The sequence below is a fragment of the Notolabrus celidotus genome, chromosome 6, assembly GCF_009762535.1.
Source record: "Notolabrus celidotus isolate fNotCel1 chromosome 6, fNotCel1.pri, whole genome shotgun sequence".
Taxonomy (NCBI): Eukaryota; Metazoa; Chordata; class Actinopteri; order Labriformes; family Labridae; genus Notolabrus; species Notolabrus celidotus.
In genome coordinates this window covers 2,868,322-2,882,014 of record NC_048277.1, presented here as the reverse complement: position 1 = coordinate 2,882,014, position 13,693 = coordinate 2,868,322, and the positions used below count along the sequence as shown (strand labels likewise).

The 13,693-nt window shown below is 40.2% G+C and overlaps 1 protein-coding gene across 1 annotated transcript in view; it reads right to left on the bottom strand.

Moving 5' to 3' along the window:
- Positions 1 to 674: 674 nt before the first annotated feature.
- zcchc14 (zinc finger, CCHC domain containing 14) overlaps positions 675 to 13,693 on the bottom strand; it is a 52,319-nt gene continuing 39,300 nt past the window's right edge. Inside the window, exons 10-14 of the mRNA XM_034684980.1 lie at positions 12,431 to 12,528; positions 9,134 to 9,231; positions 8,897 to 9,037; positions 7,558 to 8,778; positions 675 to 5,621 (exon numbers count right to left, since the gene is read on the bottom strand). Of these exons, the coding sequence (XP_034540871.1) occupies positions 5,566 to 5,621; positions 7,558 to 8,778; positions 8,897 to 9,037; positions 9,134 to 9,231; positions 12,431 to 12,528 (1,614 nt within the window). The 3' untranslated portion in view covers positions 675 to 5,565. The remainder of the gene's footprint in view (positions 5,622 to 7,557; positions 8,779 to 8,896; positions 9,038 to 9,133; positions 9,232 to 12,430; positions 12,529 to 13,693) is intronic.

Sequence of the window (13,693 nt, the reverse complement as noted above, 5' to 3'; positions counted from 1 at the left end):
GAAACTACGTAGATATGAATGGGAAAAAGACGATCTTTGCAGCATTAATAAACATGTTTACAGCCTGGTTCAAAAAACGGCTTGGCCCTACAACGCTAATCTCTCTAATGGCACACACTGTACGGGGGGTGAATTTTTTTCTAACGTGACGGTTCAGAAGATATTAAGATTATGAGTTTTGCCCAAATAAGGACATGACTGACGTGACTCCCGGTCGGGAACACACAGCCATTGGCTAAGAGACTCACACTACGTCACACTCTGCCTGGTTGAGTTCCGCATTACCAATATGGCTGCTGCCGTCAATTTGCTTCAAAACAGCTCTCAGGAACAGATGGGTGACATCACGGATACTACGTCCATATTTTATACAGTCTATGATTTAGCTTGAGTAAAACAATTTCCCTCAGGCCTCATCCTGTAAATCCCTACTTGCAAAATATTGCAGCCAACTTTAGACAGCTGATGCTTCATGTTTTCAGTGATTTGGCAAACAGTTGTGTTAGATCATGTTCAAACTAATGTTGCGAAATGTCTTACACACAGTGATGAACGAACAGTCAGAGTTAATGTTAACATGTGCCAGTCATAATATCTGCTTTATAAAACACTGAACATGCATTTCAGTTCCTGAAATGGTCGACTTTACGCAATAATAACTCATAAACACAACCTGATGAAAGACATTAGAAAAGTTTATTACCCTGACATTGATCTCTCCCCAGCTTTGAATAAAACACTTTAAAACACAGTGAGCAATATAACTCCTGAACAACAAATAAACAAAAAACAGTTTAAGGGGTTGCACAAAATAATTCATCAGCACATTTTTATTTAAGATGATGCAACAAGCATACTGTAGCATCAGCTCACCCGGCACCTGATTCATCAAATTCTGGATTTTAAACTGAATAGTTTCAAAAGCTGAACTATACAACAGAAACAGTCATAAGAAGGCATTCTTTGGTGTGAAAATGTTGTACAGTGCAGCCACTGAATGAAGTGTTTCCATGTGTCTTAAAAACACACACGAGCTGGGCTGATTGATTTTTACATTCCCAATGCATTTACATAAAAATAGAAAAGCACATAGTTGAGTAATTTATGATTACATTCTCATGTTGTTTTATTCTCTGAATCTTCAGTATTTTACATTTTAAATTAACATGCCTCTCTGCTGTGCCCTCCAGGAGCACAGATACAGTTGGAGCTAAAGGACTAGCTGTCCTCGAGTCTATGAACTCTGGGTCCCGCCCAGAGTCTCATTTATAGTCAGAATATATCATTCACAACATCTTCTAACTATTTAATTTACCAGCCCTGATTTTCCCTTTGCAGAAACTCATCCTAAAGCAACATTGTGCAAGAATATAAACTGTACATTTTTAAGTGATTTGGCACAAAATGTGCAGATATGTTACACATTTATCACCTCAGCCATGACAGACGCTACGGCAAGTATGACACTTTCTAGGCTCGTGCTTGGTAGACACTTTAACTGGATTGGACAACTTAAAGGGTCCTTAATGAGAATAAAGGGGCAAAACTGGTGACAGAGATGTGTCTGCCTTACTTCTACCAGGAGATCAAACATGACATATTTCAAGAAAAGATGAGGCGTGAAGAGGAAATGACAGAACCACCGTGTCCTCATTACAAGTCAGTTTACTGTACATGCAGGCCTGCTCATCGTACCTAAAGTCTCTAAAAGTAGTATGGGAGATAGAGCCTTCAGTTATCAGGCCCCTCTCCTTTGGAACCAGTCAGGGTTCGGGAGGCAGACACCCTCTCTACTTTTAAGAGTAGGCTTCAAACTTTCCTTTTTGATAAAGCTTATAGTTAGAGCTGGATCAGGCTTGGACCAGCTCTTAGTTATGCTGCTATAGGCTTAGACTGACACACTGGGATCCTGTCTTTCCCTCTCTCTCCTCTCTCTGCCTGTCACTTACTTTAACTCTTCCTGTCCCATTAAAGTTACTAACCATAGACCTTTCTGGAGTCCCTGAGCTCCCTTGTCTCGTAGGTTCCTATGGATCTCTGCTGCTGTGGACGTTCCAGACTCCAGCTGCTACAACTACTACTATCCATCTCCCCACTATCATCTCTCTCTCTCTTCATCTCCTTCTATCCCTCTCTCCAACACGGTCTCAGCAGATGTGTGTCTAACATGAGTCTGGTCCTGCTGGAGGTTTCTGCCTGTTAAAGGAAGTTTGTCCTTGCCACTGTAACTTGCTAAATGCTGCAAAGTGCTCTGCTCATGGTGGATTAAGATGAGATCAGACTGAGTCCTGTCTGTAAGATGAGACTGGATCTGATCCTGTCTTGATGTTGGGTCTTTGTTAATAATAGAACATAGAGTACGGTCTAGACCTGCTCTGTTTGGAAAGTCTGAGGAGAACATTTGTTGGGATTTGGTGATATAGAAATAAAGATTGATTGATTGACCGTCAACATACCATGGAAGTAAAATAGGTACCTAGTGTTTCTTTAATTATAGAAACAGTTCACTTGAGTGAGAATGATAATAGTTCCTCAAAATATTGTCCAATCACTCAACATTCAATCACTTGCATCAACAACAGTAAAGGCTGATTTATACTTCTGTACTTCGATGTGTCCGTGTCGCGCAGCAATTCTCCCCTGAAACACCTGAGGGCAGTGTGGTCTCTCTGATAGCCGGTCCCCTGCTTCCGGTCCCGCTACGATCTCTGTTTCCTTTTCCACAGAGATTCAGAGCGTGTTCTGTTAATCTACAGCTGATACATGTTGCTGTTTATCATACAGACATGATTACATGAAGAATAGAGAGGAGGAGATGAAATACACGGCCGATGTCCGGGATTCCATGAGTGCTGTAAATGCAGGAAACACAATGCCGCCGAGCGGACCAATCACAGGCCTTGCAGTCTGTGTCGATTCTACGCGTAGTTACATTTTGGAGGAGGTGCAGGTCAGCTACGTGCGTAGGCCTCTACGTAGGTACAGGAGCTACACGGACCCCCGGCGTAGGCTACACCGTGGATTCGACGCAGAAGTATAAATCAGCCTTAAGAATGAAACTTAAAGACAGGAAAAGGCGTGCACGTGTTCTGACTCATGATCAACATTGCCTGTCCCGTTTCCCTCAAAGGGTTTCCTCTGCAGCCCGTTATAACTTAGAATCCATCACCAGTTAGAAGAAGAAGTTTTAAGCTGACTAATAAAGTGATCGCAGATTTTCTTGGATTAATGTAAATACACATATACAGAAAACATGAGGCGACAGACAAAGATATAATACTTGTATATTGGATGGAAGTTTGTCTCGTCCCATTTTATAGAGAATCAGAACAGGCCTGAATTAAAGCTCCTCTTTATGCTGACTGTGCTCAACACACCGCATATTGCTGCCTCAGTGTGAAATTTCACACAGCATCCTGGTGTTTTAGAAAAAGAGGACTGCAGCATGTAACACACACACACACACACACACACACACACACTACACACACACACACACACTCGCTGAGTTTACTGCCTCGTACACAAACAGGGGGGCTGTTTAATGGCATAAAGTCCTGCTGTAAAGAAACGTGTCCAGGCTTTTTCTCTCTCCAGCTTTGCCTTCTGGCTCAGCTCTCTCTTCACCACGACAAACCGGTACAGCGTCTGCATCCCTGCAGACGCTGCCCCGATCTGTCTGTCAATCTCGTGCTCCCAATTCCCCTCACTCGTGAACAAGACCCTGAGCTACTTAAACTCCTTCGCTTGGGGCAAAGACTTTCCTTCGATCCGGAGTGGTTAATCCACCCTTTTCTGACTGAGCACCATGGCCTCAGACTTGAATAGTTTCAATAATTCAATATCTCATCTTGCTTCAGTACGTTCAACTCTTCCATATCAGCTATCACAGCACAGGCCATGACACTTCATCTCAGCGACATCAGCTTCTTTTTTGAACAGGAAGCCTCGAGCTGCCAGGACAAAGAATCACTTCAATCCGTACTGCCTTCCTCCAAAAGCCAACCTGCTGTTAGAATGCATCCAAAGCACTCCTCTTCAACGATCTCCAAGCTTCCCTGTCTTCTATTGCTTCCGTTGTTTTCCTTTGATGCTCCTAAAGCAGTTGATCCCGTCTGTCTTTAAGGTTTACAATGGAGACCATTTTAAAAAGACGTGCATTTCCCAGAATCCCTGGTCTTTGTCTGTGTTTACATCTTTATCTAAAACATATCTGTTGAGCTTGCAAACTTGAAATGTGAGGGTAGATACCACTTGTGCTCTCTTTGTAGTTTCAGGGCATTATTACCTGGTGTTACTGTGTTTTGGACTGTGTTCATATATCTCTGTCTCTCGTCTTCTGACCTCTCAAAGTGCTTTTACATTACATGTCACATTAACACATTCACACCACATTCGTACACTGATGGCACAGCCAGCAGGGGGCAGTTCGGGGTTAAGTGTCTTGCCCATGTGGACAGCTGGACCTGGGAACAAACCCTGTCCTTCCGATTGAGAGACCGCTGACTCAGTCACCAAGCCACAGCTGCTCCACGAGTACCTGTCATGAAACTGGAGTTGTGTGTCTTTGGTGAAAAATCTAAAAACTGCTCATTTATTGAGCTGATAAGCAGATTTAAAGATGATCGAAGCATAAAGCACCGGAGGTAACATGACTGATAAGGCGTTTTTCAACCAGAGGAACTTTACCCCGGAACTACGTGCGTTTCGACCAGAGGAACCAGGTTCTAAATTTAGTTCAGGGGTAGATAATCTCCCCCCTAAAAAGCACCTGCAAGGGGGGTAGTCCTTTTCAAAGGTCCTGGGACTTATCTCCTCTCACGTGTTGATTCAGTGAATCCATCTGTGATGAAATATAGCACCATCTAAAACTGCAGTCTCTTCATGCTAACAGGCTAACTGTTGTGTTGCTCATAATGATACCCGCCTGTCCGTCTGCTTCTATGGTGTCATCTGTGATGAATGGCATTCCTCTTTGTTTTACTGCCCTCTACTGGTCTGGTGGTGTAGTGCATTTACTTTTTTTTTTTCTCCATACGTCACTGGCCTGATTTGCACAATCTACCCGGGACTTCAGCCCGCGGTTGAAACTCAGACAACAATGGGGGCACAGGAACCTTTTAGTTCAGGGTGAAGTAGTTCTGGGGGCTATAAGACCCTGGAACTCTTGGTCCAAATGCACCTATAGTCCGTTTACATCATTTTTCAGAAGGTGAGGCAGACTTCTCTGGCATGAAGCGAAGCATTCTAAAGTTTTTCCTGTATTTTCTGAGATCAGATAAAAGCTTATCAGATGACTAACACAGCCACTCTCTCTTCTTCCCTTGTTTCAGCCCCCTCTCTGTCATACCTGTGTAAACTGTTGAGAAAACATCACATAAGATACCAGGGGTCAGTTCTGATCAACAGTCTTTGACTTAGTGTTATCTTATTGTACCTAAAAGCAGACTGTCTCTGATCGTCCCTCCTAATCTCTGCAGCTGACTGCAGACCAGCTGCAGCAGGTGCATGAGGTCCAGTAGTGTCAGGAGCAGAGCAGTTCAAATCCTCTGATGTCTCCTCTGATCAATCCCCCGAGTCCTTAGTGTCAGAATGAGTCGAGTACTTCAGTCGAAACGTACCTGTGAGACAAAACAAATATTAAGACTGATGTTTAAAAGCACGAGTAGGTTATCTTTGACGAATGAAACTGCCTTTTGAGTTTCTATGGATACATAAAAGCATCTTTCTGGAGTCCCTGAGCTCCCTTATCTCGTAGGTTCCTCTGGATCTCTGCTGCCGTGGACTTGCCAGACCCCAGCTGCTACAACTACTCCTCTCCATCTCTCCCCTATCATCTCTCTCTCTTCATCTCCCTCTATCCCTCTCTCCAACACGGTCTCAGCAGATGTGTGTCTAACATGAGTCTGGTCCTGCTGGAGGTTTCTGCCTGTTAAAGGAAGTTTGTCCTTGCCACTGTAACTTACTAAATGCTGCAAAGTGCTCTGCTCATGGTGGATTAAGATGAGATCAGACTGAGTCCTGTCTGTAAGATGGGACTGGATCTGATCCTGTCTTGATGTTGGGTCTTTGTTAATAATAGAACATAGAGTACGGTCTAGACCTGCTCTGTTTGGAAAGAGTCTGAGGAGAACATTGGAATTGGTGCTATATAAATAAAGATTGATTGATTGTAACATAAAAATGTAATGCTGCATATAATGTGACTTTTTTATTGTTTGATAAATACAACAATAGTTGATCAAATGCAGCCTCAAAATACTTTACAGAACTGTTTAGTGTCAACAGAATTAAATATATATTTATTAAACAAATAAAGATGTTATTTATAATTTCTAATATATATATATTTGAAATTCAACAAAATTATCATTTAAATGATTGATAATTTTTTTTTAAATTGCCAACATCCAACTGAACCTTTTATTAGAGAGCAGTCATAGATTTAAAAAAACACTTTCTGATTAGAAATAATAGAGTTACTATCTGTAACATGAGTTTGTCTCTCATTGTGTGCGTTTAATTTAATTCTCATATCAGAAATCACATCAGAAAAAAAGTAGACAGAGCTCTAATTGAACAGCCGCACATGTTCGACTGCACTGAAATACATTTCTGTACCTCACACTGCACCTTACAAACATACCATGTCACTCTATCTATAACTGTCACTTAACCTGTCACTTCTGCATCACATGTCCCAACTTCCCCGTATTAAATAAAATAAAAAGAAATGAAATGAAATGAGATTAAATTAAATGAAATTAAGTTAAATTAAATTGAATTGAATTAAATTAAATTAAGTACACTTAAATTGAATTCAATTAAATTGAATTCAATCAAATTAAATTAAATGAAGTTAAATTAAATCAAGTTAAGTTAAACTAAATTGAATTGGATTGAATTAAATTGAGTAAACTTAAATTGAATTCAATTGAATTGAATTAAATTAAATTAAGTAAACTTAAATTGAATTCAATTAAATTGAATTCAATCAAATTAAATTAAATCACATTAAATTGATTTGAATTATATTAAATCGAATCAAGTTAAATTGAATTAAATTGAATCCAATTATATTAAATTAAATTAACTTGAATTAAATTGAAATTAAGTAAAACTAAATTGAATTGAATTAAATTTAATCAAATTGAATTAAGTTGAATTAAACTAAATTGAATTAAATCAAAACAAATTAAATTAAGTTAAATAAAATTGAATTGAAGTGAATTAAATAAAAGTCGAAAAAATGGAGTACAAATACCATTCAATTACTTTAATTTGATGGTATTTGTACTTTATTTTTTCCTCTTTTTTCTTTTTTCTGCACATTTTACTTGCATTACCATGCACATGATGCTGCAACAAACAAATTTCCCCATTGGGCTCAATGAAGTGTGATCTTATCTTAACTGTTTAGATGATGATGTCTTAAAACATCCTTTGTCTTTTTTAAACCTTTGTAGAATCAGTTCTAAATGAATTCAATAATAACTGCTGAATTAAAGATTAAAGGTCTAGGATGAAATGATGACAGGGGACTGGTTCTGGTCTCACCTTGCTGTGCTGGTTCCATGGAGGGCTGGTTGCACTCCTCTGCTCTGTGTCCACCGGCCCCGCAGTTATAACAGGACAGGTTCCCTTCAGGTCTCTGCAGGCCTCCGTGGCCCACGCTGTGAGTCTTGTAGAAAGCGAAGCTCTGCTGCTGGTCATGTGACACGGCGCTGTGGTGATAAAGGGGCGGGGGCACTATCATCGGGTAGGAGAACGGCGTCGCTCCGGGGCTGGTGGCACCCGATGAGGCCACCAGGGGACTAAGATGGAGCAGAGGGCCCAGGGTTAAGAGGGAGGGACAGGCGGAGAAGGACTGCAGGTATCCAGCTGCTGCATATCCAGGTAACATCCCATAAGCACCACAGTTACCCCGACAACCGCAGGAGCTGCACACACACATGGACACGCTGTGACTCGAACTCTGATCCAACGACGCAGCAGAGCAGGAGGAAGAGGAGGAGTTAGAGGTAGGCTGTGAGGGGTAGTACGTGTTGCCTGATACTGCAGCAATAGGAACACCGCTCGGGGTCCCCATGGGGATAAAACCTGCACCACCACCAGGGCTGCCGGATAGAGAACTGGACTTTGTGGAGGGACACGAGGAGGACAAGAAGGGAGAGAAAGAGGAGGAGGAGGATGAGGTAGGCGGGTCAGAGTAGTATCCAAATGAAGAGGGAGATGAAGAGGAAGAGAGGTGGAAGTGAAGAGGGGGGTGGGAGACATGGTGGAGGCTGTTAGAGGTCGAGGTCAGAGCAGAACTGGTTTCTACCATGAGACCCACAGCACCCCCGACCATCTCACAACAAACCATTGAGTCCTGCAGTGCCGAGCCGTCCACTTTGAGTCCAGGGAAAAGGTTTTCAAGCTTCACCCCAATCCCCACACTGAGCCCCTTACTGAAGCCAGGATGACCAGAGCCTAGAGGCTTAGTCCGGTCCTCAGTACACAGAGGAGGAGGCCTCGGCTTACGTGGAGACGCCAGGATGCGTGCTGGGTTTGAGACCGGGGAGAGCAGCGTCTGGGGGTAACTGGCCTGAGGGTGGTAGGGGGACTGTGGGTGGCTGAAGGAGCAGGAGGGAGGGAGAGAGGATGCTGAATCAGTCTGGACCGGTAGGACCTGGGCCGTAGGGCGACTGAAGCCGGTAGGGCAGCTGGAGTTTAAGACGAAGAGGCATGGTCTGTCCTTCTCTGGACTTCCTCCTGCTGGGTCTGGACCTGACACACCTGGAACACACATGAGGGGTCCTGAAGGTTAAAGTCTTTTCTCATAAAGTGAAGAACCGAGCATTAAGACCACTTTAAAAACCCTCCTCTTTATCAGGGGGTCTTGTGATGAACTCACGTCGGTGGCTGTCCCTGGTCCTCTCGTAGGCGGAGTCGCAGCAGAGCGGGGAGCAGGAGGAGCTGGAGTACCCTGAGGATGAGCTGCTGTCCTTTGAGACAGGGTGATGGTGCGGCACCGGGTCCACCTCCACCTGCAGCTCTACTGGAACACATGTAGTGCATCAAGCCTGTTCTGACTTCCACAGATAACTTACATGAAAGGGAAAATGAGCTAACCCAAGATCAACTGTCTTACCTGCAATGGAGGAAGGATGTGCTGAGTGTCCGATATGACTGGAGGGGGTCACTCTGGCAATGCCACCGCAAGACCTCTTCTCTGTCTTCATCTCCCTGCTGGAACACAGAGAGAGACTGGATGCATTCTCTGCTTCATCTACTGGTTCATGGTGTTATTACAGAAGCACATTTTAGGGTAAATATTAAAGGGTAAGAATGTATTTAAGATGTTTGTAGATGTAGATGTATTTGTGTTTCATGCCTGTCTGTATTCTGTGTTAGTTATAAGTTATCCTTATGTGTTCCTTGAGTTATTAGTGATCCATGTCTCGTGTTGTATTCCTTTGTGTATTTTCTTGTGTCTAAGTCCAGTCTGTTGTGTTTCCTGTTTTATTTTGTAGTTCTTGATCCCTGTGCTTCCAGTTGAGTTTTACTTCCTGTCCTTGTGTGTTTCCCTCCTTGTTGCTCATCTTCATACTGCAACGATGAAATGAACAAACCAAGCCAGAAACCTTGGTGTAATCATAGACTCAGACCTTGATTTCAGCAGCCACATTAAGACAATCACAAAGTTAGCCTACTATCACCATAAGAATATATCAAGGATTAAAGGACTCATGTCTCAGCAGGATGCAGACTAGACTACTGTAACAGGGTCTTTACAGGACTCCCTAAAAAGTCCATCAGATGGCTGCAGCTCATACAGAATGCTGCTGCTCAAGTCCTAACAAGGACCAAAAAAGTAGACCACATCACTCCAGTTCTTCGAACTCTACACTGGCTTCCTGTCTGTCAGAGAATAGACTTTAAAATCCTGCTGATGGTTTATAAAGCACTGAATGGTTTAGACCCAAAATACATTGCTGATCTGCTGCTACTGTATGAACCATCTGGACCTCTGAGGTCATCAGGTACTGGTCTGCTTTCAGTCCCTAGAGTCAGAAGGAAACATGGTGAAGCAGCGTTTAGTCATTCTGCACCACATATCTGGAACACACTCCCTGAAAGCTGCAGGTCTGCTCCAACTCTCACCTTTTTTAAATCTAAGATTAAGACCTTTTTATTTGACACTGCCTTCCTATCTTAGATTATTTTAACTCACTTTAAATTAAAATTTTATTTTATTTTTTAATATATTACTAACTTTCCTTTTCCTCTCTATGTTTTATTATATTTGTCATTTTAATTGTGTTCTTTTATGCTTGTCTGAATGTTTCCAATGATTTTAATGTTTTAATGTAAAGCACATTGAGTTGCCCTCGTGTATGAAATGAAGCGGCCTTGCCCTGTTGATTAACTTGATTAGTTTCACCTGTGTTCTCTGTCCACACCTGTTGCTTTGTGTCACTTTTTTCAAAACACTACCTATGAATGTAGTATCTAGTATATACTGCATACTGCGTCTGAAGGTATCCTACAGTAGTCTGTCTGTTCTGTTGGATCTGGTCTACAGGATGCTGGGTCAGACGTTGCAGGATTTCTGGTTTCAGAAAGTGGAAGTAAACAACGACCAAGCTGATAGATAAACTGCTTCTTTAGCATCACTGATGATTTAAAAAGTTAAGAAGTGGTTTATATGGAATTTAATAATTTTCACAGCACCTAAAAACTGAGTGCCCCCGTCATAGATGGAACAAGAAGAAGTTAGCGCTGTGCATTGTGGGAAACAGTACAGTACGTGACGGAGACTGGTCTGCTGCAGACTGAGACATGTTCCTGAATCACATCCGGGTAGTTTTGGCATACAGCAGATTTTGCTCTTGTTCACATACTATATACTAGATTTAGATCAAATCAGAACGTACTGATAGTATAGTAGGAGGTTTAGAAAACAGCCTGTGTTTATTTAGTTTCTCTATTCCCCTTCACTTATGTTGGTTCATTTTGTCTCTCATGTGTTGCTTTATACCAGTGTTTCTTCTGTTCCCTGTGTTTTATTTGGACTTCTTGGGTTTTTATTTCTTGGACATTTGTTAAATACGTTTTTATTTGTTCTTGAGTGAATTAAATTGTATTCTGCACATGGGTCCCCCTCTGTTTTTTTCCCCACTGTGACAGATTCTTCTGGACTGTTCGGAAGAGGATTAGGACCATTGGAAAAAATCAAAATGAAGGTGTAATTTTTTTCTAATTCTGATATTAAAGCCAGAATTCAGATTTTAATCTTAGAATTAACAAAACATGTATTGCACCTAATTTTATTTTTATTTCATTTTTAATTATTATGTTTTTAGTGTTTTTTTTAAACAATTTTACAGTGTTTTATTTGTTTTATTATGATTATTTTCTATTCTTTTCTTTTTCTTTTCTCATTTTTTTGTGTTTTTTTAACTATATTTTAAGTGTATTATGTGTTTTATGATGAATTCAGATTTTAATCTCAGAATTGAAAAAAAAATATATGGCACCTTATTTTCTTTTTCCAGTGGTCCTAATCCTCTTCCGTGGGATTGAGAGTTAAGAAATAAAATGGAAGAAAATATCCCCTACTAAACATTTTTGAGTCTCCATAAATAATGTCCCTACGTTCTGTTGATCAGCTGTTTTGCAGAACTGAACCAAAGACATGTAAGTCAAGGTATTGAAGAGAGATAAATAGCAGCAGCTGCTCACCAGCAGGGGGAGACCATCACCTCTACATGGTCCCTGAGATTCTAATTGCTCCTCAAGAAGGCATTGAAAAACTGTCTCATGGAAAACCACTGCTGGAAATTCCATTTACTATGTCTTGTTTAAGCATGCTCACACACACACACACACACACACACACACACACACACACACACACACACACACACACACACACACACACACACACACACACACACACACACACCTAATAGAAACCTGTTGAAGCTGTGGCTAGGAATCAACGTACAATACAATCTGATTAACAACCAAGATGAAACCTTGTTGTTATTTTTACTTACTTTTACGTGTCAGTGTGTGTGTGTATGTGTGTGTGTGTGTGTGTGTGTGTGTGTGTGTGTGTGTAAGCAGGAGAGTCATGTAGGCACATCCATGTGTTTGTGTGTTGTTGTTGGTTATCTTCTCATACGTCTACACCTCTTATCTCTGCAGCAGCAGCAGCTGGTTAAACATTGATGACCTCAGGTCTGTTTCTATGTTTTGTTCACAGCTGAAAGCAGCAACACGTCAGTCCGTCTGTTCAAAGCATCTCATTTTAAAGTTGCTTCATCATAAGGTATATATTCTTACTGAAGAAAACATCCAAAAAGCAGATTAAAGCTGTCAGTTACTGTAAGTGTAAATCCAGGTCGCAGGATGTATCTGTGAGTGCTTGTCTCTAACTTACTCTGCTGACTTCTGAAGCTCCAGCTGAGTCTTGAGTTTCTTCTTCGCTCCTTGGGTCAGGTCATACTTGTTAAGGTCTTCCTCTGTCAGAGCTAAAAACTGAAGTCACACAGCAGAACAAGGTTAAACAATATGTTAAAACTTACGATTGACAATTTTACAACCAAACTATCCAAGGTGAAAAAGTCTAAATTCGATGACAGGATGTAGAGGAAAATCTCCCCCTTAGAAAAACACAGAGGTTAAATTTCAGAAGGTCAGTCAGTGGTTGGACGAGGAACTCTCCAAACCACAAACTCTTTGGGGGCTGTGTTTCCCCAGAGGCCTGATGGTAAACATCTCTTTTGTATGACCACAGCTCAAAGGACACACCTTGGCCAGTGATTTTATTTTAGTTTTATTAATTTTTTTGTGTGTTTTTGCACTATTTTATCAAGTGTTTTAGGTGTTTTATTATTATTATGTTCTTTTCTTTTCTTTTTTTCCTTTTTTGTGTGTTTTCTAACTATTTTTTAAAGTGTTTAATGTGTTTTATTAGGATTCTTTTCTATTATTTTATTTTTTGTGTTTCTAACTCATTTTCGAAGTGTTTTATGTGTTTTATTATAATAATTTGTAATTATTTTTATTTTTGTGTTTTTTTTTTAACTATTTCTTGAAGTGTTTTATATGTTTTATCTTGATGCTTTTCTTTTTCTTTTCTTTCTTTCTTTTTTTTCTTTTCTTTTTAATTATTATTATTTTTTTGTGTTTTTTAACTATTTCTTGAATTGTTTTATGTGTTTTATTATAATTCTTTTTTATCTTTTCTTTTCTTTTCTTTTTAATTCTTTTTAATTTTGTTTGTGTTTTTTTTTAATCTATTTCTTGAAGTGTTTTATGTGTTTTATTATAATTCATTTTTTTCATTTCTTTCTTTTTAATTATTTTTAATTTTCTTTGTGTTTTTTTTAACTATTTCTTGAAGTGTTTTATCATGATTCTTTTCTATTCTTTTCTTTTGTTTTTTCTTTTCTTTCTCTTTTTCTTTTTTTGTATTTTTTAACTATTTTTTAACGCATTCTGGGTGTTTTATTCTGATTATTGTATTTTATTCTATTTTATTTTCTGACAGTGTTTTATGTTCTGTGTTTTAACTTATCTTACCGCACTGTGCAGCACTTTGTTAAACTTGATAAATAAAGTGGATTGGAGTGATTGAGCATTGTTTTTGTTCCTGTAAAATGTGTGTGTTATTCAGATTGACTTTGCTTTAGGAGGGACA